The sequence below is a fragment of the Sinocyclocheilus anshuiensis genome, unplaced genomic scaffold (genome assembly GCF_001515605.1).
Source record: "Sinocyclocheilus anshuiensis isolate Anshui unplaced genomic scaffold, SAMN03320099.WGS_v1.1 scaffold715, whole genome shotgun sequence".
NCBI classification, from domain to species: domain Eukaryota; kingdom Metazoa; phylum Chordata; class Actinopteri; order Cypriniformes; family Cyprinidae; genus Sinocyclocheilus; species Sinocyclocheilus anshuiensis.
The window spans coordinates 1,315,235-1,340,471 of NW_015551089.1; the positions used below are offsets into that span (position 1 = coordinate 1,315,235).

At 37.4% G+C, this 25,237-nt stretch overlaps 2 protein-coding genes, 1 long non-coding RNA gene and 1 pseudogene across 6 annotated transcripts in view; all 4 read right to left on the reverse strand.

Moving 5' to 3' along the window:
* The window catches only part of LOC107662603 (uncharacterized), a 13,566-nt gene extending 11,476 nt beyond the window's left edge, over nucleotides 1-2,090 (reverse strand). Inside the window, exons 1-2 of the long non-coding RNA XR_001631233.1 lie at nucleotides 1,950-2,090; nucleotides 905-1,010 (exon numbers count right to left, since the gene is read on the reverse strand). This is a non-coding gene — a long non-coding RNA (uncharacterized LOC107662603). The remainder of the gene's footprint in view (nucleotides 1-904; nucleotides 1,011-1,949) is intronic.
* A 634-nt stretch (nucleotides 2,091-2,724) lies between these two features.
* On the reverse strand, nucleotides 2,725-17,711 carry LOC107662604 (calpain-1 catalytic subunit-like). Of its 3 annotated transcripts, none has more exons than XM_016452683.1 (13): nucleotides 17,610-17,711; nucleotides 9,160-9,437; nucleotides 8,824-8,896; nucleotides 8,563-8,681; nucleotides 8,342-8,475; nucleotides 7,888-8,062; nucleotides 7,320-7,391; nucleotides 6,181-6,266; nucleotides 4,357-4,431; nucleotides 4,118-4,278; nucleotides 3,668-3,834; nucleotides 3,547-3,558; nucleotides 2,725-3,439 (listed from the first exon to the last, which is right to left on the reverse strand). In XM_016452683.1, exons 2-13 carry the CDS (start codon nucleotides 9,394-9,396, stop codon nucleotides 3,206-3,208), a joined length of 1,545 nt encoding a protein of 514 aa, XP_016308169.1. In that variant the 5' UTR covers nucleotides 9,397-9,437; nucleotides 17,610-17,711; the 3' UTR covers nucleotides 2,725-3,205. The 3 variants fall into 3 exon arrangements, with proteins under 3 accessions (XP_016308169.1, XP_016308167.1, XP_016308168.1); XM_016452681.1 differs by lacking the exon at nucleotides 17,610-17,711 and adding an exon at nucleotides 9,674-9,850; XM_016452682.1 differs by lacking the exon at nucleotides 17,610-17,711 and adding an exon at nucleotides 9,654-9,850.
* LOC107662627 (calpain-1 catalytic subunit-like) lies at nucleotides 11,235-17,466 on the reverse strand (annotated as a pseudogene).
* Nucleotides 17,712-19,560: 1,849 nt separating the features above from the next.
* On the reverse strand, nucleotides 19,561-22,265 carry vcpkmt (valosin containing protein lysine (K) methyltransferase). 2 transcript variants are annotated; one of them, XM_016452687.1, is made up of 5 exons: nucleotides 21,957-22,265; nucleotides 21,590-21,703; nucleotides 21,184-21,256; nucleotides 20,897-21,016; nucleotides 19,561-19,929 (listed from the first exon to the last, which is right to left on the reverse strand). In XM_016452687.1, the coding sequence occupies exons 1-5, from the start codon at nucleotides 22,211-22,213 to the stop codon at nucleotides 19,822-19,824; spliced, it is 672 nt and encodes a 223-aa protein (XP_016308173.1). In that variant the 5' UTR covers nucleotides 22,214-22,265; the 3' UTR covers nucleotides 19,561-19,821. The 2 variants fall into 2 exon arrangements, with proteins under 2 accessions (XP_016308173.1, XP_016308174.1); XM_016452688.1 differs by lacking the exon at nucleotides 20,897-21,016.
* Between the last annotated feature and the right edge of the window lie 2,972 nt (nucleotides 22,266-25,237).

Consider the following 25,237-nt stretch of genomic DNA (forward strand, 5'->3'; position numbering starts at 1 on the left):
TACGCCTTCTTTCTTTGCGTGAACATTTGGGCGGCGTTATGCAAATCTTCCCACATCGTGACGTAGATATGTGGGGGCGTGTTAGAATGAGCCGTTTTAGGTAGGCGTGGTTGACTCTTAACTTTTATAAAGAGTATCTCTTTGGATTTGAGACTTTAGTCTTTGCAACCTTACAGATCTTCTTTATGCACCAAGAGCTTGTAACACTCCACAGAGAAAGGAAAATTGAAATCGCATCATATGACCCCTTTAAGTGAAGAGACATAACATAGAATGTGATGAGAAATAAGAAATGGCACGGTTTAACCACTAAATAAGAACTTCTGTATACATGTCTATAGATGCAACAGAAGCACTAAAACCTGAAAGGCTACGTTTATGGGATTACCCAGAGAATCAGCTGCAGTGACAGCTCAGATGGCTCCACTTGGGCTGTTAATGGGGTTTAACCCCAGCAAACTCCATGACCTGGCAGTCCTCTGCAGGGTGCAGAGAGTTATTAACAGCTGATGTCCAGCAGTAAGAGCCTGAGGGCTGACCGGTCACATTCTGAAGCAATGCAGAATGCTACTAACCAGTGCTACATCTCAAGGGCCCAAAAAATGGGTGGTGAAATCAGATTTTTTAATGCATATTCTATGAAACCAACACATAACCAAAAGCACCATTTTAAAGCACAATATTAAAAGAGAACTTTATTATCATTAATTTTTAAATGGGTTCATATATGCAAAGGGGAATCTCATTTAAATTAAATAGTGTAAACGCCACCATTTATTTTACATTTAAACTCAGAATTTCCCTCCAGCCAAAAGTACAAAAAAATAAAATATATATAAGTGACTGTATTGTGTGTGTCACGTAACAAATAGGTATTGTTATACCTATCTTGCATCTATCTTACCAGTTTCGTTGTGAAGCTGGTCTGGAAGTCCTCATTCAGATAGATATCCTGCTTTTTGTGCTTGTGTTGGCAGAGGAGGTCAGAGGTCATCCGAGGGTCAAACTTTCTAAAGTGACATCAAGCAAGAGACTAATCAAGACAAGTTCAGTTTTCTGGAAAAAAAAAAGTGACTGTGAAACTTAAGTTCCTCAGAAATGCAAATTACATTAAATATGACACAGAAAAATGCAAAACATGAAAACAAGTAAATGCTGTACACGTGCAGTGGCTCGGTGTGCTTTGTGTGCTGTGTCAACATGAACATACACACGTTGTGATTATAGTAAGAGGCTCATGCATGAAAACGGGAGGCTTTAGGTCTATAAAACGTTATCTAGTGTTTACATACCCTCCTTACACCAGAAAATATTACTCCATATTATACTATTTAATTTCTAATAATACCTTAATATTAAAAAAAAATTTAACAATCACTTTAAATAGTATCTATTGGTCCTTCTAACACCCTATTTACACCTGGTTTTACACTTGGGTCCGTATGAGGGGATGCAAAAGTGGACAAAGGTAACAAAGCCCAAAACGTTTTGTGATCATAAATATGTCTATTTCAAGCCCTTCCAAAAAAATACAATCTATTGGTGGTTACTTATCTACTATAATATAATGAAATACTGTATTTTTTTTATTTTTTATTAATTTAGTCAGAGTAAACGACTTCTGAACTGTGTTAATGGGAAGACATGCTTTTTTGCCATTAATGCTGCATTTAAGCGGTGTTCAATCCTGCTCCAGGAGGGCCAATATCCTGCAGAGTAGTTCCAACCCGCTCCACCACTAGCCTGGATGTTTCTAGTGAGTCTGAAGACCTCGATTCCTTTGGTTCATGTGGAATTAATTAGTGTTGGAGCTTAACTCTTCAGGACAGTGAACAGGTTTGTACTGCATACCAATAATAACCAGCCAATCTCTGAACCCCTGGAAACACTTTGATTCTGTGATGATTTTGGTACAAAACCATTATGCTCCTCTGAAATCAGACTCGTACCTGGTCAACCAAGGAGACGCATTGAGACTCATGTTACAGGTGTACACAGCTGACTGCTTGTGACTGGATCACAGCAGACTGATCTCAGTACTAGATGTAAACGACACTCATTGTGCTCTCACGTTTCTGTGTTGCGGCGTCCATTAATTGTTTAGTAAACTACTGCCCTCTAGTGTAAGAAAGTAACCACCAATAAGTAAAACACCAATAATATTCAATAACTGGATTTGGAACACTATAGTTTGTACAAGCTTCTCCCGTGAGTCGTCGTCGTCTGTCTGGTTTCATTATCGATATGATAAGTGCCGAATCCAGCATTTATTTATTATTTATTTATCCCTGTTGAAAAAAAACAGCATATGCTGGTTAGGTATGTTTTGACTCTGGGATGCTGGTTTAAGCTGGTTTGTGCTGGTTCTTTGCTGGTTTAAGCTGGTCCTTTGGCTGGTTTGTGCTGGTCCTTTGCCAGCACATGACCAGCTTAAACCAGCAAAGGACCAGCACAAACCAGCATAAACCAGCAAAAGGACCAGCATAAACCAGCAAAGGACCAGCATCCCAGCGTCAAAACATACCTAACCAGCGTATGCTGGTTTTTTCAACAGGGATGCTTGCCTTCAGAAAATCAAGTTCACAGACTTTGTTGTTGTTCGCTTTTTGCAGAGAACGTTTGTAGGCTATAGCCTGTTTCGGCATATGAAGCGAGCAGCTTATATAATAAAAATGAAATTGAAATCACACATTCGAAAACGTAAAAATAGCCGGTGAATTAACGTTTAAATTTATATTTTTATTATTCTTTGGTAGTGTACCACTTGAGAACATACTGACTTAAATTTGACCGTTGAGTAACATATGTAGTTTTTTTTTTTTTTTTTGTACAATTTTGCAAACATGACCTTCTGATTGGCTACATACATACTGAAATGGCTGTTGGCAAGGTTTCTTTATGTTACTTTATGTCTGACTTGACCCATACACAAAGTTACAGCATGACAGAACATCAAAAACCTAACAGATAAGCAACAAAGTAACTAATAACATTAATTTCACATCTCACTGATGAACAAAATATAGTACAGAAGGGATGTAGAAGAAAAAGAGTATAACCAGCTTGGTTACTCCAAATCCCATTTGAGTGGTTACAGAGGTGAAAAATCTAGATGGGTAAACTGGTAAAGGTAGCAGGTTCAAATGAGGGTGACCATACCATGAACTGTTACATTGCTATTTGAGCAAGACACTTATTTATAACCTCATACATATGTCATTGCAGGTTTATTTTTTCTCCTGTGGGATTCAGTCTTTGTGAAGATGGACAGCATGAATTTTGCATACTCTTTAGGATTGAAAGTAGCGGGTACAATGAGATACTCTCCTGGTTCAAGCTTGAAGAATTTCATCACATGTCTTGTATCGATGAAGTTCCCACTATCTTCCACAGAACGTCTGTGGTAGAAGAACTTGGCAGGAAACTTTTCATATTTCATCTAAAGAATTAAATATTATAAATATCAAGTAATTTATTTACTTACAAAGCAAAACAGATGTGGTTATAGAGTTTAATACTATTGAGCTTGAATTGTATTTTACTTGCCTCTGGTGGTATCTGTTAAAGTAGAAAAACATGGAATACGCACCATTAATAAGTGGAAACCAAAATGACTGTATTCAGTGAGATTTTCTGTGAGTCCAGTGGAGTTATTGTTAATACTGACCAGATAAACACTGAAGCCGGTGGAGTAATTAGAAACAAGACTTCTGTATCTGTTCTCATGGATCTGCATGAGGGACACCAGTATGTTTTCAGGACACTGGCCACTAGCACATTCCTCATCGAGCTCCTCAATCCTCACCCGAAACTGAGGGTTTGTCCAGAAAGAGTCTACAAGACATCCATTGAATCAGACCTTTGTGGTACATAGAGTATACATATATACAGGATGCACACACACACACACACCATATGGCCAAACGTATGTAGACACCCAAAAGCACAGTCAAATGTTTGCTTGTTCAACATTTAAATCAAACACCATGGACCATTAATTTCATGCTGCATATGCATGCTGTATCTAATATTTGTATTAATGTATGTGTTATATGCAATTGTATGAAATTATCACTTGCCTCTCTCTCTCTCTCTATTCATACAGTATATGAGCTACCTTTATTATTGATGCAGCCACCAGCTGTAGTCCCAGATTCCCAACTGCCATTGTAGCATGTTGTTGTCCAGCTGCATTTAGAAGAGCTGTCCAGAAAATCAGGACTGAGGCAGCAAATATCAATTTCTTCAAGGTTTTTAGTGAAGTCCTCCATTGACATCCTGCAGTAAAATATGTGTTATTTGATTCATGTTTCATGCAGCAAGAGGTCACATCTGAAACTACAGTTAATGCCATACCAGAACTCTCCATCATTGGCCAAAGAACGACACTTGGTTCGCTCCTTTTCACTCACTTTGTTCCACAGCGATGACCTGAAAGTCGTGCAAAAGCATTAAAATTGTACATGGGGTTGTGCTAAATGAACAAATAGTAAATAAGTAATAATGAGTAAATAATAGCAAATAAAGAGAATTTATTTTAATGGTAGTATTTTTTCTAAAAGGTTATAGCTGGATTTTCAATGGCACAGAAATAAACAGCATGCAAAATTAAGTTAGCAATTGTATCTGCACCCTGTTTGCGCAGACATGATACGTCATCAGCGCATTTCATTACGCTATTGCAGACAGAGCGAGGATGGAAGGCATTATTACTGTAATATTATGCGCTTTGTACTGGAATGTTTTCTCACCAGTGAATGAGACATGAGGTAATCTGACAGCACTGCATTCAACCCTCAACCAACGCCATCTCTCATTGTGTCACTGGTTAGCCTCTGGTCTGCTTGTGCGCATTCATGTGTTTTGGAGGAGGCGTGGCTTTGGAGAGTGATTTGCAGGGGGGCATAGGATCTTATGCTTTTGCTAGCTGGTCTGAAATCGCCTACCCTACCCTAACCCCCTCAGAAAGAGAAAGAATGGAATAGAGGAGGAGATGGGGAGGTGGAGGGATGCTGGAAGAATTGTCGCTGGGACGGCTCAGTTACTGCTGCTTATGTACGCTTGAAACGATGATTGACAGGACTGAATGATTAGGCTCCTCCTGAAACTATGTTTGGAGCTTCGTTTAAACCAGGGCTGTCCAAACTCGGTCCTGGAGGGCCGGTGTCCTGCAGAGTTTAGCTCCAACTTGCCTCAACACACCTGACTGGAAGTTTATATGCCTAGTAAGAGCTTGATTAGCTGGTTCAGGTGTGTTTAATTAGGGTTGGAGCTAAACTCTGCAGGACACTGGCCCTCCAAGACAGAGTTTGGACAGCCCTGATTTAAACCATCTTATCTTAAATTATCATATAGGATTTTGTCATTTTAACAAGCTGGAATATTTTAAAGCAACCACAGCGCAAAAACTCTTTTGCTAATCGATGTTTGTGCTTTCGTGCTTTTTTTCCCCACCAAAAAAGTGTCATTACTGAACTAGCTTTTGTGTGATAAAGGGAAAGTCTATTACAAAAGAATGACTCAAGGCAACCTGCCACAAAAGATGACAAAAAGTTAATTCGTTCATAACATAATTTAATTAATGAGGGTTGGCAAATTCCAACGATATGAATGACAGTGATCGTTGGTGATGTAACTTGGTGACGTTGGTTTTTCTTGGTTGGTTGGTTGTAACAACAAATTTCAGGTCTTACAAGAAAAAAAAAAAAAAAGATTGAATTTGGTTTAAATAAATAAATAAAAAGGAACACCTGGAATATTTTGTAATACATTTTGAATGGTAACATGCCAAAAATGGCAGCATCCACACAAAACCCAAGTAGTGGAATTATTTACAATTTTATAAAATTGTGATATTGTGAAGAAAGAGCCATAGAAAATGAAATTAATATGAAATTCGGATTTGTATACTTCTTATTTGATCCTATATAATTCATATATGACAGGGACATGAAGATGTACTGTATAGCAGTTACAATCCATCATAGTAAGCTATATTTATTTTTAAAGATCTACTGTTTGTAGCCTAACCAGCTAACTTTGTTTAAGTTGTTTAGCATACTAAAAACCTAATACAACTCCCAAACCTCTGATTCATATAATCATTAATTATCCAGTGTTACAAACAATGTCACTTGATCAATGTTGTGATTAGTGAGTCTAGTTTCATGTGAGTCTTACTTGTCACTCCAGGCACCGTTCCACTCGCCCATTCCCCACGGATTCAGCACTCTCACCAGCCTCACCGGTTTTCCTTGGCATGTTACCTGTTACACAGTGACATGGCATTTTAATTCAAAATGCTTATGAACTCTTTAAACCCTTTAAACCCCCTTATTCTGTGGGATGTCACCTAAACTCAGAATATGCCATATAGGTATTTCACGAGGATCATTATGAAATAACCTTTTACCGCAGGACTGAACTGCCTGCACACAATGCTTTGAGTTAAATCAAGGACAACAAATTATTTCAAGAAACTACTCTTGCAAAATCACAGACCTGACGTAAGAGATACACATGAATGAGTACAAAAAGGACATACCAAAGGGTGGAGCTCATCTGTAGCTGAAGGCAATCAATAAATAAACACTGGTCTACACAATTACAACTATGATTAAAAGAAGAACAAAGCGAGTCTGTTGCTAAACACCTTTTTTATATTATAAGCCTGTCAATATGGAACGATTATACTTATTATAGAACAAGAGTATTACCACTCAAAGTCAACCTCTTGCTTAATGAAAACAGGTTCCAGAACAGAGCCTTGAGGGCACTACTTGGGAATGCATTAAAAAGTTAATGTTTTAAAACAACATTTTTAAGTTATCAATTAAAATAGTGGTGTTTCTTTGGTGAACAAACTCAGAAAAGACTGCCGTTGCAAGACAACTAGATTTGATTTTTTTTTAAGGGATTCAAGTCATGGAATTGTCAAAGGAATCTATCTAGCTAGAAACTGACATTTAAATTTTTACACATTTTACCTTAAACACATTTTTGAAAGACATTTTGTGAAAACAAAATATGTGTCTCAAAAAGCTAGAATTGTGTATACAAAATTATATCACATTAATAAAATAAAGCAAAGATTAAATAAAACAGCGGCCATGTAACTTAGCTTAATGCCTTTACATATAGTTCTATATATTAATTATTTGATACATTAAAAATACAAATGGATGAGAATGAATGGCTTGGTTCTGAATTTTAAGAAATTAAGGGATGTGCTCCTAAAAGCAAAATTGGAATGCAGTTGATCTAACTTGCTATTAAAAACCTGGGTTATTTTGAAAGCTATGAAATGTGATGGCACTTACCTTAAAAACCCCCGTCACTGTATATGCATGGCCCTGAACAATACCATTGGGTAATACATTCTCAGATTTTTCCTGATATGGTATGAAAAAAAAAAAAGACGCATCATATCAGTAATGCTGCCAAAGTGAAATATGTAGCAGGAAATTTAAAAAAAAAGCATTGTTTTATGTATTACTAATGCTCTACATTGTGCCCTGCATCATACATTGTAAAAATGTTCACTGTATTCATTTAGATTTAGTTTGACTTTTTAGACTGAACTCTTTAATGCAAAACCTAACAAAATGCTTCGATTACAGTGCTTTAGATCAGTGGTTTTCAAACTGGTCCTGCAAGCACCCCTAGCGCCTCATATTTTGTATGTCTCCCTATATCTGACACACCCATTTCAGGTCTTGCAGTCTCTACTAATGAGCTGATGAGTTGAATCAGGTGTGATAGATAAGGGAGACACAGAAAATGTGCTGTGCTGTGGGTGCTCACAGGACCGGTTTGAAAACCACTGCTTTAGATGATCAAGATGATAATATCTGTTAATGAAAGATCAAGCCTTAGGTCACTGCTTACCCCCTGATGGGAGCCACAGGCCATCAGAGCCTTTGTTTTGGCTGCACGGTCCATCAGGCTCCACAAATCAATAGCAGGTTTGTCTAGTTCAAAGCACACATGGACGCCACCGGTGAAGTCTAGCAGAGCCTCAGACACATAACCAGCATGCATGTCAGCATAGGAGCCGCACACCCTGTAAAAAGCATTCTACATATCAAGTATATACTACAGTGGACCAAACATGCTGTTGGAATACTCAAATTTTTGATGATTATAAAATGACTGTTATGTTTGTGACAATGTAAAATTATAAATACTTCCACCTGTAAGGCAGCTTTAAAATCAAGTTACATAAAAAAAAAAACATTTACTAAAGGCCATAAAGTCATGGTGAAATCATTTCATGTTCAATAAACAAACATAATTTGATGCTATAAGAAAAAATATTTTACCACAACATACTGGCACCTACTTGGCATAAGCTTTCTCCAGTAAGGCAGGCCAAAACTCATTAGATGTTTTTGAAAGGACAAAAATGAGTTCGCCATTGATTGTTGGAAGTTTGTCATCAATGACAACATCAATCCATTTCCCAAACCGCCAGAACTATACAAATTAAGCACAACATTGGGCTTAAGGACTGATGTCATTTTATACAGTATTCAGTTATACCGAAAAGACCAAAGAACTCACCCTGAAGTGAAATATCCCTGCATAATCTTTGCCAAATGACTGGTCAGCTGGCATGACCTGGTCCATGACGTCCTTCTTAAATGTTAAAGCCCCAACTGAAGCAAGAAACCAGCAGTTTCCTGAGGCAAAGGCACAAATATTAAAGAAATAGATCTTTCAATGAGTTGACCAAAGGCTTTCTGGTGTACATGCAGTGACATCATTTACAGGGTAGATATCATGGCTACTGGAGTATGTATAGAAATACATAAATAAACATACCTAAATAAGATCCTTGGGAATAGTCAAACCTGGACACCCCCTGTACAATAAGCTGAGGGTCTGCTACTATTTTCTAAACAGTGAAAATACAATTAAATTTGGCCAAGTGATTTAGGAATACCAGAAAAAGACATTTAGATTCATATAATGCACTTTGGGTCTGCTTTCAAGACACTTGAGATATCTTTCCACTATTGTAAATCAGAAATGCTGGGAAATGTGACAGGTGAACCTGTTCTGACAAGCCTACAGAGACATTTGGCCATACTTTGACAAGGATTCTTTCAAACAAGTTACTGAAGGTCTGAAGATGGAAAGTCAATACAGGTAACTTACTGATGGCCTCAACCACTTGATTTGGTCCAGATCCAGTTCAAGTTTCTTCTTTGGGTCAATGGAGCTGCTGTCTGGAGGGAACTTGTCATCAACAAATCTCTTTTTATTGGTGATACAGCTCTTCCGCAGCTCCTGGTAGTCCTGATCCAAGAATTTCAAAGGGTCATCGAGAGTGCCTGTTTTGTCTTTTGTGGTGGATTCATTCCTGGGTTTCTTGTTTACAAGAGGTGGAGGCATTTTTTTTTCTTCAGTTGCAAAAGTCTGTTTCTAATGATAAACTACAACGAAAAACAGATAAAGGTGTCTGGCGAGATGTCACAGCTCTATATTATGCTATGTTTTGTTTTCAAAGACCTAAAAGATAAGGGACTTGTTTAACTTGTTTGGGAGTGTAATCTTATCCCTTTGAAAGACATATCTTGATAATTATTCAGTGACATACAATATAATCAGTGGATATATTCAATTTTGAAGATATAAATAATATACTTTACCTTCAAGGGTAACAACTCACCTAAATGAGCAGTCTTCTCCCACTAGATTGAACTTATTCTCTTTGCTCTGACTCTGGAACTGTGCTCAGACTGAATGATGTTTTCAGGAAGTGTGCAGTGTTTTGTTCTGCACAGTGTTGCCAGATTGGAAATGTCCAAGTATCGTACCAGAAGCTCAAAATTATCGCATTTGGAAGAAAAGTATCGTACACGAATCAAACGTACAGAATACAGCTATTTATCTAGACCAACAACTTTTTGACACAACATGCAAATTATCACAATAGATACCACCTGTGAGTCTCTGTCATCGGAAGCCTGCGTGTTGCCAGATGTTGAGGGGGTTCTTGCCGTCATGGACCGCAAGATAGTGCTCGTTGGCACCCTCCTGAATTCTTAACACACTCTCTGAGGTGTGCACGAGCGCATTTATAGTGTCTTTAATGAGCTGATTTCGTGGATGAGTATAGAAACCCTATGATTACAACTACCATCATTTGAAGAGTCATAAAATTCTGAAATGATCGTACATTATGGGATTTTTTAAATTATTGATCGTACATCGTACAGCGGTCAAAATTATCGTACACGTACGATAATTATCGTACGTCTGGCAACACTGGTTCTGCATAGAATGTCACTGCAGAAGTATACCACTGCGCGAACTAAAAGAGATTCCGTATTCCTCCCACAATTGTTATATAATTACATAAAAGTAAATTCCACCACTATATATAGACTATAACTATAAAACTCAATATAGAAAAAAAAATCAATATAGGCAAATAAAAGCAGTTTGAATCTCAAAGGTTTTAGAATTAACTTAGAAATAAAAGCCAATGTTTATATAATAGGTAGTTAATAAAGAAACTGCATCTGATTGGTCCTTAATAAATTATATATGAGATCAAGAAAATACAGAAACTCAAGCTATTGATCTCTTCACAATCCTCATTTTCACACCTGAGACTTAATATGAGCCCATAAACCACCAAACCCAGTCTATGTATTATTTTAAATTAATATGTAGTTTATTTAGAGGGGATATGATCAGGTGGTCTGAGGTAGAATCCTTTGAAAATGATTTCGGCTTTATGGGAATTCTTATGAACATAAAACAACATAAAATTATGTGACAGTTATAGCAGTAATAGAAAAAATAACTTCAAAAAATAATAATAACTTAAAACTAGATCAAGTAATATGAAAAGAGATATAAAATAGCATAAATGAAGTACAACTCAGATGTAAGTTTGCTTTCTTTAAGCAATTTTTATAATGCACAATACAAACTTGAGCTGTTAGGCTCAAATGACAAAAATTCCATTGGCATATTCCTTTAAATCTGCAATTCTGAAGCATAGTGTTTGTATGCACAACATTCTGTCTAGATCTATGCATTAAACAATGATTTTGAGAAACTGCTTTGTACTCATTTGTAAAACAGAACTGAAGTACAAAATCTATATATTTATGTAAAATTACATGACCATGGACTGCATGTTTTGCACTAAAGTAAAAAGAAAAAATAGCTAATATAAAATCAATGCACTAGTGTCTTTCCATTCAACTGGTGTCCCACTAATTGGTCTCATACAATGTCATGACAGGTTTCTAATTTCTCCTGTGGGTTTCACTCCTTAAGAGTGAAAGCATGAATTTTGCAGACTCATTAGGATTGAAAGTGGATGGTACAATGAGATACTCTCCTGGTTCAAGCTTGAAGAATTTCATCACATGTCTTTCTTGGGTACATTTCTCACTAGCTTCCACAGGACATTTATTGTAGAAGAACTTGGCTGGGAACTTCTCATCTTTCATCTAAAGGAGAATGAAATATAAACTTGTATTCAAGTAACCACTTTATTTAGAGCTAAAAATAGTTGATAAAAATAACTATTTGTGTATTAGATTTTCCTTGCCTCTGGTGGTATCTGTTAAAACAGAATAATAACACACCATTAATAAGTGGAAACCAAAATAGTTATATTCTTTGACTTCTGTTACTGACCACAAAAACACTGAAGCCAATGGCGTAATTAGAAACAAGACTTCTGTATCTGTTCTCATGATTCTGCATGAGGGACACCAGTATGTTTTCAGGACACTGGCCACTAGCACATTCCTCATCGAGCTCCTCAATCATCACCCGAAACTGAGGGTTTGTCCAGAAAGTCTCTAAAACACATCCAGAGAATCAGACCTGTGTCTTACACATATACACACTAAATGGCCAAAAGTATGTAGACACCCAAACACTACACAAATATGTTTACTTGTTGAACATTTAATGGTTCTCAACATTATTAAGGTCCTCAACATATTAAGATTTCACTCACTCTCATTATAGATATTACGTACCTTTATTACTGGGACAGCCACCAGCTGTAGTCCCAGCATCCCAGCTGCCGTAATAGCATGTGGAAGTCCATCTGCATTTAGAGGAACTGTCCAGAAAATCAGGACTGAGGCAGCAAATATCAATGCCCCTAAAGTTTTCAGTGAAGTCCTCCATTGACATCCTACAGTAAAATATGTGTTACTGAAAACATTTGATTCATGTTTAATGCAGCAAAAGATCAATCTGAAACTACAGTTAATGCCTACCAGAACTCTCCGTCAATGGCCAAAGAACGACATTTGGATTGGTCACTTTCACTCACATTGTTCCATAATGATGACCTGAAAATTATGCAAAAGCATATATTACAATAATACATTGGGTTTTGTTATAGCATAATCATATTGGCTGTGCAGATAACTCAATCCAGTGGTATGACTGACAGTATATTCTCTACCAGGGATATATAGCTGGAAATAAAATGATATCTTTGAAACTGAATATATTTGTGTAGTAATTTAAGGAAGTATTTCTCTATAAGTGACTTTTCAACAGCATGAAAATAGACAGGATGCCAAAAAGGATGAAAATAAATAGCAAAAGTTAACAATTGTACAGCAAGGATTGATGGACTGAGAGTTAGCTTAGATGAGAGTGTCAGTTTAAAGTCAACTTTAATAATAACCATCTATTTAAATGTTTATATTATAATAAAGACTGTTTTAATTTTAGCAGAGTGGAATGTTTTACAGTGACCATGCCACAAAACATCACATAAATATATATTTTTTCTTTTTTTAAAAGTATGATGTTTGTGCTTTTGTTCTTTTTTCCCCACCAAAAACAATGACGTAATTTCCTATGATGACACTAAAGAACTGGCTTTTGTTCATTATAAAGAGACAGCCTATTACAAAAGACTGACAAAGGCAACCTATAAACAAAAGACAACAAAAGCTGTCTTTTGTTGACAGGCGAATGCTGGTGGTATGAATGACGGTGACCGTTGGGATCACTAATGTTTATTAAAGAAGTTTCACAGTGGGGGAACAGTGACCGAGGTGGCAGGGCTGGGCCCCCTGAGGCCCCCTCATGGCACCGACGCTGCACAAATTAGAGTATGCTGAAATTAGTAACCCAAAGATACCAGGATGTTCTACTTTTTCCATGCACACTTTAATGGCAAATAATATAGCACACAACCTCTTGCTCTTTGGAGAGGGAATCGATTCAGTAATCCAATATGGTAGGAAGAATCGGTGAGTTGCTTAAACAGGTCCAGAGTAAGCATGAAATTAAATTAAATGTGGATTCCAGTAATAGCTATGCAAAAAAATTTTTTGCAATGTGATAGTGTACAGTATGACAAAACTAGCCTACTCTTCTGCTACACATCCAAATAAATAAATAAAAATAAAAGAGCACATATTTTTAGAGCATAGTATAGCAGGCAGACTGGGATGCTGCACTAATGTTTGTAAGCTACCTTTGTTTACAAAACCTTGTTTCGAATACTAGCAATTTAGTACTCTCTAAGTAACTCTCAAACCTCTTCAAGAATTTAATTTAATATAGTAACGATGAATCTATTAGTGTTTTAAATAAACAATGACACTTGATACATCAATGCTGTCAGTAAGCCTGTAGTTTCATGTGACTCTTACTTGTCACTCCAGGCACCGTTCCACTCGCCTTTTCACCATGGATTCAACACTCTCACCAGCCTTACTGGTTCTCCTTGGCATGTTACCTGTCAAATGCACATACTTTCAGTATGAAAGTCTATAAACCCTTAATGTAGGCTCATTACATTTCTGTAGAATGTCACAATAAATACTGTTAAGTCAAGTCACCATTATTTATATAGCGCTTTATACAATACAGATGGTGTCAAAGCAGAAAAAAAGTTTTCAATACTGAAAACAAAATTAAATTCTGCTGAAATGCCCCTCTAAAAAGATGTAAATAGTCAATTTTTCAGAGGCTGAATCCTTTGAAGGACATGGACTTCAAAGGTCACCCCTGCATGAAGGTATGACCAAGCCTTGTTTAAATTGGACAGTCTAGCCAACTGAGGATTAATCTTGTCACCTAGCAATTGTGACAGCTGCCGTTGACGAGCGACAGTAACATTTGTACCGGACATTTTTGAAAGTTATATTTTACTATCTGAAAACAATACAGGGTTCACAGCTTGTCTAAATATGCTCACCTTGGTCCATTCTGTACATAATATAGAGTATAAACTATATAAAATTGCATCTTAGTAAGATATAAGTCGTCAATGTCTGTAAGTCAGCCTTTTCAATATAAGTCAGCCTTTTTTAACATATGTATCTTTAAATATTCAAGTAAGTTGAAACCCGATACTTAAGCCATTTCTCTCAAAAAAATCCAGCCATTTCTCTCAAAAAAATTCTGTTGTCACCAGCGCACAATGAATTCTGGGATAAGCTAGGCCGCAGAGGAACCATCATTGCCAGGGAAACGAAGGACGCATTTCAAGGCCACATTTGAAGGAGCCTGCACTGACACAGTCAGTCTTAGAATGCAGGCTTCGAAAAGTGCAGCCTCTGAATTGGGACGCAGCTCACATATTTTCTCAAGGAGAAGAAGGGAGGTGATCGCCAGTCACAAGAGTGTGCTCCAGAACTTGAGCCTGATATTTCCTGTTGAATAGCACCTTTTGTTCATTTTTTTCTGCCATCCACCAGAAACATTACCAAGCCCTCATTGAGCTGTGCACAAAGCAGAAGGAAAGATTTTGTACAGTTCTCGCTGCTCATGAGGAGAAACTGAATAAACCAGGAGGGGAGGCGTCCCCACTCCACATATGATCATGTTGAAGATAGGGCCTCAGGATGATGGAGAGACCTTCCTCAAGCAGACTCTGATCATGCTTCTGTCTGGGGAAGCCCAACTGGTGGACCAACAATTGCTGGTGGGGATCCTCCTGGCATATGATGACTTCAAAAGAGCTATTCAGTAATGGGTGGGCCCCTTGCAGCCCAGAACAACACTGACAGAAGTACCGATCCCTAGCCTTCATAGAAAGCGGCCACCCATTTGCCTACACTCAACGGCTCCAGGATGCCTGGACTTTCGCTGACAGAGTCACGCAACATGGTGGCAATAATTGACCTGGTGGTGCTGGAATGATTTACCCCACAACTTTCAGAACAAATGGCGGAAGGGGTCCAGTCTCATCACTCGACGTTACTAGAGCAGGCGGTTCAGCTGGTTGAGGACCATTTGAATGAATTGACTGTATGAATCTTTGAATTGTTAGGAATTAAGTTGATTCATACAAGCATTCACCTTCCCCAAATTGATGGGCTGGTTGAACAAATTAATCAGACATGAATATATGATTTGTAAGTTCAAGAGGAAGTTAGAACTTGGGATGTGGCTTGAGCTTGCTATTCACAGTCTGAGAGGTTCCTCAAGCTTCTACTGGGTTTTACCCATTCAAGCTGCTCTATGGATGTTGACTGTGTTGTGTGCTTGACATCCTTAAAGAGAATTGGGAGGAGGGACTTTCAAGAACAAAATTCAATAATTGCTGGACGTGAGAGCAAAGCTCCATACCCTGGCATGGCTAAAACAGGAGAATCCGCTCCAGACCCAGGAACATCAAAAGCTGGCTGTATAACAGGGGAACTCAGCTATGGGAATTTGCACTGGGAGACAAAGTACTTGTATTTCTCCCCACACTGAGCTCTTAATTACATGACATTTAAATGACATTTAATTCTGTGCAGACTTACCTCGAAAACCTCTGTCACTGTATATGCATGGCCTTGAACGAAACCATTGGGTAATGCTGTGTTTGCAGATGTGTCCTGATATATGAAAAATATATATATAGATAAAAAATAATATATCAGTAATGACACAGAGATAAATATGGTTTTACGTATAACCAGTGCTCTGCATTGTTCCTTACTGTTGTTTATATTTAATTCATATGTCACAATAATGAAAGCTTCAGTCTGCGGACACTGGAACTGCTTACCCCTTGAGAAGTGCTGCAACCCATCAGGGCCTTTGCTTTGGCTGCACGGTCCATCAGGCTCCACAAATCAGTGGAAGTTTTTTTCAGTTTGAAGCACACATGGACGCCACCGGTGAAGTCCAACAGAGCCTCAGATACACTACCAGCATGCATGTCAGCATAGGAGCCGCACACCCTGTAAAAGGCATTGCAAACATGCTTATAATGTTGGATTCTTAGGGATTAAATTCTAATGTGATACACACGAAACATATAATAAAGGTCATAAACTCTTATGGTAAAAGCATATTTTTATGTTCAATGGAAATGAAAATATTTTTTCCACAACATACTGGCACCTACTTGGCATACGCTTTCTCCAGTAAGGCAGGCCAAAACTCATTAGATGTTTTTAGACCATTTTTTAGACAAAAATTAGCTTTCCATTAATTGTTGGCAGTTTGTCATCAATGACAACTTCAATCCATTTGCCAAACCTCCAGAACTAAGAATATACAGAACATAAGGCTTAATGACTGATACGTGATTTAAAAAAAAAAAAATGTATTCAAATTATGTTGAAAAAGACCAAATTACTCACTCTGAATTGAAATATCCCTGCATAATATTTGCCAAATGACTGGTCAGCTGGCATGACCTGGTCCATGATGTCCTTCTGAAATGTTAAAGCCCCAACTGAAGCAAGAAACCAGCAGTTTCCTGAGGTAAAGGCACAGATATTAAAGGAATAGATATTTCAATGAGTTCATAAGTCTTTTTGGTGTATATACAGTGACATTATTTATTGGGTTGGTATCATTTAAATGCCAGTGCCTACTAAATAAATACATAATTAAACATACCTAAATAAGACCCTTGGGAATAGTCAAACCTGGACACCTCCTTTACAATGAGCTGAGGGTCTGCCACTATGTTCTAAAGAGATAAATAAATAAATTATGCAATAATATTCAGCCTAGGGATTTATGAATACCAGAAGACGACATTTTCTCATAGAATGTACTTTGGGTCTGCTTTCATGACACTTGAGATGTCTTGCCACAATAGTGAACCTGTTCTGACAAGCCCTAAGAAACATTTTGCAACACTTGATGGCAGGTTATTTTCAACAAGTTCTTTTGAATTCTTTCAAGCAATAATGCCTGTGTACTTTGAACTCTTTTTGAAAGTTACTGAAAGTCTGAAGATAGAAAGTCAATACAGGTAACTTACTGATGGCCTCAACCACTTGATTTGGTCCAGATCCAGTTCAAGTTTCTTCTTTGGGTCAATGGAGCTGCTGTCTGGAAGGAACTTGTCATAAACAAATCTCTTTTTATTGGTGATACAGCTCTTCCGCAGCTCCTTGTAGTCCTGATCCAAGAATTTCAAAGGGATGTCGAGAGTGCCTGTTTTGTCTTTTGCGGTGGATTCATTCCTGAGTTTTTGGTGGTTCAAACGAGGTGGAGGCATTTTCTTCTTTTTGAAAAGTCGAAAAGGGGGGGGTCATATTTTATTTACTGTAAAATATGACATTTACAGTCATATTTTTTTACAGTTATTTGCAGACTTATAATTAGCAGATAAACTCAATTCTAAAGATATAAATGATATACTTTACCTTCCCAGATACAATGACAACTCCGGGAGTTCACCTAAATGAGCAGTCTTCTCTTTCGACTTATTCTTTTTGTACTGCCCTAGGCTCTGGAATTCTGTTCTGACCGAATGCTGTTTTTAGAAAAGGGTGCAGCGTTATGTGTAAAAGGTTTTTCCTCCCACCTGTAAACAGTGTAACAGTAATTTCCACCAAATATAGCCCCAAGTCTGAACATAGAATGTTGGTAAACCAGTAAATACTGTTTATATAATTAAGATTTAATGAAGAACCTGCATCTGACTAATCCTTAAAAAAGTAAAATTTACAGTATATGAGATCATGAAAATACAGAAGCTCAAATGATTGATCTCTTCACAGTCCTCTGTCACGTTCCCACGTAACACCACTTAATTCAGTCCATGCATTATAGTAAATCAATGTCATATTTGAGTAGAAGGGGGGATACCAGGTAAGATCAGGTGGTCCGAAGTAGAATCAGTTGAAGAATACAGAATCTGTTAACCATTATTATTAGCATTTGGACAAGTTCCTGATATTGACTCCACTATCATTTTGGCACAGCAAAACACTGCTAAAAAATGCTACGTCCTATTAGCATTTTTATCCCAAAGACTATCCCAAATATATAAATACAGTGGGTACGGAAAGTATTCAGACCCCCTTAAATTTTTCACTCTTTGTTATATTGCAGCCATTTGCGTCAGTTATTTCTATCTTTTGCTGTAGTGTGTCAGTATAAATATCAGTTTACATTTTTTTTGCCATTAATTGGAATAATGCAGTGATAATGCCTTTTTGTGTGCACAAGGAGTCTGACAATAGCCAGTGCTCCACACAGAGATGTGATCTCACCAGCATCCAGTTTGTTTGGGATTATATGAAGAAACAGAAAAAAACTGAGACAGACTAAATCCAGAAGAACTGTCAATGTCTCCAAGATGCTTGAAGAAGCCTACCTGCAAAGCTACCCAAAAAACTATGCGCAAGTGCACCTAGGACAAAAGCCGTTTTAAACGCAATGGTTGGTCACACCAAATGTTGATTTGATTTAGTTAATAGAAGTTCACTGATAAATAAAATCTATTTATGACATTTTTGAAAGCACTCTCACTTTACAGTATTTTTACACAAGTGCTTAAAACTTTTCACAGTACTGTGGCTTTGCAGGTAGGTTTCTTCAAGCATCTTGGAGACGTTGACACTTCTTCTGGATTTAGTCTGTCTCTGTTTTTCCTGTTTTTTCCATGTAATTCCAGACGGACTGGTTGATGGTGAGATCATCAGATCTCTGTGTGGATCACTGGCTGTTGTCAGACTCCTTGTGCTAACAAAAATCTAACTGGATTACTACAATGGCAAAAGAAATGTTTGGAAATGTAAACTGATATTTCCTACTGTCACACTACAGCGAAAAGATTTCTTTACTAATACTAATGGCCTAAGACTTTTGCACAGTACTGTACTTTAACTGTATACTTTTCACAATAAAATAAATTCCTAAAATGTTTATTTTAAAGCCATAATTTGTATTTTATAGATTTAACAAATAAAAATAAAAATGTTTCCAAGTGCCCCAAGTTGGAATCACTGAATTACACCAAACTCAAAGGAGAAATTGTAAAGGACCTAACTGTTTAAATAAAAAACATTATGAAGAATCTAATAATTAAATAAACAGATGCTTTAAATCTCAACAGAAACTTCTAAATGTATTACTTTTCCCTGAATTTCATAAGAAATTTCAAAGTATGTCTGAGTCCAGATGTAGCTACTAATCATAAACATCTCTACCGTAAACTGCAACCACAACTTTGCCATTCCTAAAGTAATGCATTCAGTGACACAGAATGACAATGGACAAAACTGATCCTCCTGTAAAAGAGGCTGAAACAACACAAATCACATGCTTACTTTTTGATCATTTTAGAAAGTGTTTATTTACAGATCACACTCAGGTTAACATTCTCTTAATCGGTATGTAAAAAAAAAAAAAAACACATTTGAGATTTATTTTTGCCAGTTTAACACAGGTGCACACAACCATTCACTTTAACTTGTTTGTCTAAAAAGACACTTAAGCTCACATTAAGGCCAACCTCCCAAACCACATAATAAGCACTTAAATGGTTCAGTGTTGAACATCTGACCAACAACAACACAGTCCACTGAAACACAAACACATACAACCCATACAGAAGAGCTCATAAGGCATTCAGTGGACTCTTCGTCGCAGGTGGAGAATGTGAATGTCAGGACTGTTGAACTCAGGGTCTTGTTTCTCAGATGGGATCATCTCTGACTGGAATTCTTGCAGAAGTAGCTGTGAAACAGAGTATTACATGAGTAAAAAGACCATAGCAGATTCAGCATGGGGATGCATTTAATTGGGTTTTTACTCATACAATAAATATATAAAATCTACCATTACTTGGAGCTAAAGGACCAACAGGTCAAACACACTCTCATTAACTTGTGCCACTAAATATGACAAAGTGAAGATTTAGGGTGTGTTCACACTTGTCATGTTTGGTTCGATTAAAACGAACTCTGGTGCGATTGCTCTGTTAGTGCGGTTCATTTGTGTAAGTGTGAACGCTGCCATCCGAACCCTGGTGTGCACCAAATAAGCGGACTGCGACCGCTAAAAAAGATGGGTCTCGGTCCGCTTCCAAACGAACTCTGGTGCGATTTGAATGAAATATGAACGCATCACGGACCAAACACTTCTAAACAAACCAAAAACAGGAAGTAATGACAAGATGCGCCGTGACGCGGAACGAGCGGTGTATCCAAAACAAAATGAGCAGAGGGCAAACGTGGAGCAACGATGAGGTAAAGTGCCTTTTATGAGCTCTTCGTGAGTTCACAGGTGGTGAAAATAAAATCATACATGCAGCATTGAGCACGCTTAGTCCAGCAGACGGCATTAGGTATGTTCGATTTAAAGCGGCGCTGCGCAGACCGATCGGTGAATGGGTACTTTGATGTCATGCACCGATCGATCTGCGCAGTGCCGCTTTAAGTCGAACACACCTTTTGTTTGGGGTGTTGAGTGAGTTCCGTCACGAAATATACATCATTCAACCCGACCAATCAGGTTGTGAACGTATCACTATGCCTTTAGGTTCGGTATCTTTAGGTTCGCTGTCATAAATGCCAGTGTGAATGCTAAGTGGACCAGGACCAAATGTATCGTTTTCTTTTTTTGGTCCGGACCAAACGAACCAAGAGAACCAAACTACAAGTGTGAACGCACCCTTAAGAGTTTTACAGTTTGATTCTCTTACCTCAAAGAATCTCTTCTCTATCTCAGGATTGACACCAACAGTGCGTTGCTCAAAGCAACAGATGACACACGTCTCTGGTCCAGCCAAGAGTTTCAGAGTCTCTACTAGTGGCTCCACTGACTGTGGATTATTAAATATTAATATTAAATGATATTACTGACTGAGGCTATTAAACCTAGTACTGTTAACTATTCTCTACTGTAGAGCTAACTATTGCTGTATTGGTAACAAAGGATTTAGATGTAAGTAAATAAATAATTATTGTGTAATATTCATAGGTACAGTACCTGCTCATAGTAGATACAATCGGCCATCAGAATATAATGAGGATGAGGTAGAAATTCTCTGACATTTCCTCCCCTTTTAAAAGGAAAGTTCAGAAGTTGTCATTATTTTATTCATTTTAATGAAATAAAATCTTTCATTGAACAGAGACATTTTTATTTTGTGTTCCACAGTAGACAGCTAGTCATACAGATTAGGAAAACATAAAGATGAGTAAATGATGACAGAAGTTACATTTGTGGATGAACTATGGTCATGTGATCATGGTAGCTATCATGTGGTGGCAACCCAGTGAATTTGGAAAAATATATATATATATTGACTTATTTTTGTATAAAACAATACTACATATAGGATAGGAAAACACCCCTTCCAAACAGATCCTGTAGGATAAAATGTAGTACAAACCATTTCAGTACCTTTGCTGTGATTGAGCCTGTGTGGATGAGATGCTGATTTTTCTTAATGTTTAGTTGAAGGAGAGGCTGCAGGTCTTCCAGATCTGTCACTGTGACATTTGCCCTAAGGGTGCACATTATTCACATTACTAAAATACTTTTAAATGAACCACATTTGTGCATAATATTTATTACCAGAACAAAGAGGGATGAATCAAAATCCTACCATACAACTTTCAGAACATACATGTTCTTTAGCAAATTAAATGACGACATATCACATCTTATTGATTTATTTTTTTTTTCTCTATTGAGATTTTTTTTAAGAATTATTATTATTTAATAGACATGTTCATATGACAGAATGTATAACTCACCCCAGAGTTGCAGCCACGAGACCCACGAGTCCTGTTCCTGCGCCCAGTTCAACGATGTTCTTGGAGCGCCACGTACTAACACGAGGCTGAACACTGTAAAATTGTTCCGTTTCGAGGTATTTTGACAGCACAATAGCAGCGTCCCATACTACACAGCCCACGTCCCCTCTGCTGCACTGATATATTCTTAAAACAGACCCGTCATTTTTTTCTATTTCTCTAACAAAATAATCTTCCGAATCCTCGTCAGTCGCCATGTTCTTTCTTTAGATCACTAACTTACGTCACGCATCTACGTGACGTCTGATTCGCGAAACTTCTATTATTTTTATTTATTTATTTTTTTTGTTTCTCACTGTTAGAACGGACTCAAATTGTTTGGCAATGTTCATAATACCGGTATGAGTATTTATGTAATGTTGGGTATTATAGTAAATATTTTAGATGAATCGGCATTCAAGGGGGTTTCATTTTATAAGTTTGTACCGTCACAAAGTAATTAATAAAGTCTCTAGTAAACCCATCAGACAGGTAATATTAAAGTCTTGAAAACTTCCAGACACACACTTGTAGTCTGGTGGTATTTTACTTGAGATAAAACAAATATCAAACATGAAAATAACAGAAAATTGCAATACAAAGACCTATACCCTGTTGAAAAAAAACAGCATATGCTGGTTAGGTATGTTTTGACGCTGGGATGCTGGTTTAAGCTGGTCCTTTGCTGGTTTACGCTGGTCCTTTGCTGGTTTATGCTGGTCCTTTGCTGGTTTACCAACAAAAAAACAACAAAAGGACCAGCATAAACCAGCAAAGGGCCAGCTTAAACCAGCAAATGACCAGCATAAACCAGCAAAGGGCCAGCTTAAACCAGCAAATGACCAGCATAAACCAGCAAAGGGCCAGCTTAAACCAGCAAATGACCAGCATAAACCAGCAAAGGGCCAGCTTAAACCAGCAAATGACCAGCATAAACCAGCAAAGGGCCAGCTTAAACCAGCAAATGACCAGCATAAACCAGCAAAGGGCCAGCTTAAACCAGCAAATGACCAGCATAAACCAGCAAAGGGCCAGCTTAAACCAGCAAATGACCAGCATAAACCAGCAAAGGGCCAGCTTAAACCAGCAAATGACCAGCATAAACCAGCAAAGGACCAGCGTAAACCAGCAAAGGACCAGCTTAAACCAGCATCCCAGCGTCAAAACATACCTAACCAGCATATGCTGTTTTTTTCAACAGCTAGTTTGGAAATTCAGTTCGCCCTGAAGCACTATCTGATGTCAAAACCATTGTAAGTCAGTCGACTCTAATTTCGATAGAGTTAAACTATTTGTACAAATATTGGTTTATGGGCTTATTCTTTATCTGAGTCATTTTTATTGTTTATTATAATTGTTCCATTTAAGCTTATAGTCTCCCAAAACAACAGATGGGCCAAATTAAAGTTTACTGATTTCAGTGGCGTACAGAATTTCCCGCGCCGTTGTGAAACGCTTGATCAATATAGCAGATAATTTGCAGACAAACATAAAAAAACTAGGCTAGTTTGCTGCAAACGAGTAATTTTAATATAAAGCTTCCATTTTTTTTTATCAGGTGCAGATGAGTTTTATATGTATCCTACCACAATGACAATACATGTTTGTGACACATTTATATGTGTGAACGGTTTTGTGACTGCTGTAAATTAGTGATGTATGGTGATGATCTGTTGTTGCTGTTCCTCCATATATTGTAGTTTTATATAATGCCACTAGAAGGCAGTGCAGACTCATTCATACAAGTTTGTATGTGATGCAAGAATTTCCATTTTAGTTAAATTTTTTCTACACTAATATACAAAGGAAGTTAAGGTAAATTTAGTCCAATTTTAGCAAAAATGGGGTCTCTTAGACTATGATCTGACTTGGAAACTGGAATGTGAAACTGATATCAAATCAAGCTAAATTTAAGCATCCTCACTACACAGGATCTTCACATCGCATCTGTACTTCTAACCTGGACAGGAAAGTTTCAGAATCACCTACTATTCCGGATCCTTCTTTGCCAGAAGAAAAAAAAAAATCCCCGCCTTTTTTAATGTTCTTTAAAAATGACTTTTAGTTTTTCAGTCACCTGGCTGCTGAGAGAGAAGAGAGAGACAGGATCTCTGTGTATCTGGAATAGCATTTGAAATCTGATACAGCAAAGACATTTACTGTTTACAAAGATCCACTGCTACTTTCTCCCATGTTCAGCAAGGTAACTAGTTTGAGATCTGCTTATCTCCATACGTCATTATTGCTTACCTTCTAGCTAGCCGCTTGCTGACACTCCTTTGAGGTTGTAGAATATATAGGAGAGCTCAGCGAAGCATTTTAGTCTTAGGAAAGCCACATCTTGGCTCAGACCAGATCAACAACACCCTCATCAGGAGGTTAGACATGTACTGTTATTATTTTGGGAACATATTTCCCTTGATCAGTGGTTTCCAACCCTGTTCCTGGAGCCCTCATGAACTCTTGCATGAAACTGACCCAGGCATTTGAGTCTGCTTGCTGGGGTGGCAGGGTGCTGAGTGAAGCTTTTTCAGGGGATAGATGTTTCTTTGGTGTCAGCTGTTTAAATGCCTCCTCAATTATCACTTGTGAATCATCTCCTGTATCAATATTAAAGTTAAGTGATTTCTGACCTATTTTGATTAGGGCATTACAATGCTATATAAATGCAATACAAGGACATGTACCAGTAATAAATATGAATAATAATAGCTTATTCGTAGAGAAGAAGAGACAGAACACAAGCACAGCTTTGCAGGAAACATACACTTTAAAAGATGAGTGTAATTTTAACTGTAAAATATTGTAAAAATGCTACGGGAAAAAAAACTGTTAATATGTAAACAGTAAGTTCCCGCACTATATACAGGGAAAAACTGTAAAAGAGCTAACCAGACATTTCATGTAATTTTACAGTAAAATGCTTTTAATTGTACATTTTTTTTAGAAATCAACATATAATTTACAGTCAAAAACTGTAAACTGATATTCCCAGAATTCCCTGTGTGACACTCCACATTTGAAAGTATTTTGTTTAAATAATCATGTGTCTCAATTGTTTTTGTTAAAGGGGTCATATGCTGCGATTTCAATTTTTCCTTTCTCTTTGGAGTGTTACAAGCTCTTGGTGCATAAAGAAGATCTGTAAAGTTGCAAAGACTAAATTCTCAAATCCAAAGAGATATTCTTTATAAAAGTTAAGAGTCAGCCACGCCTACCTAAAACGCCTCGTTCTAACACGG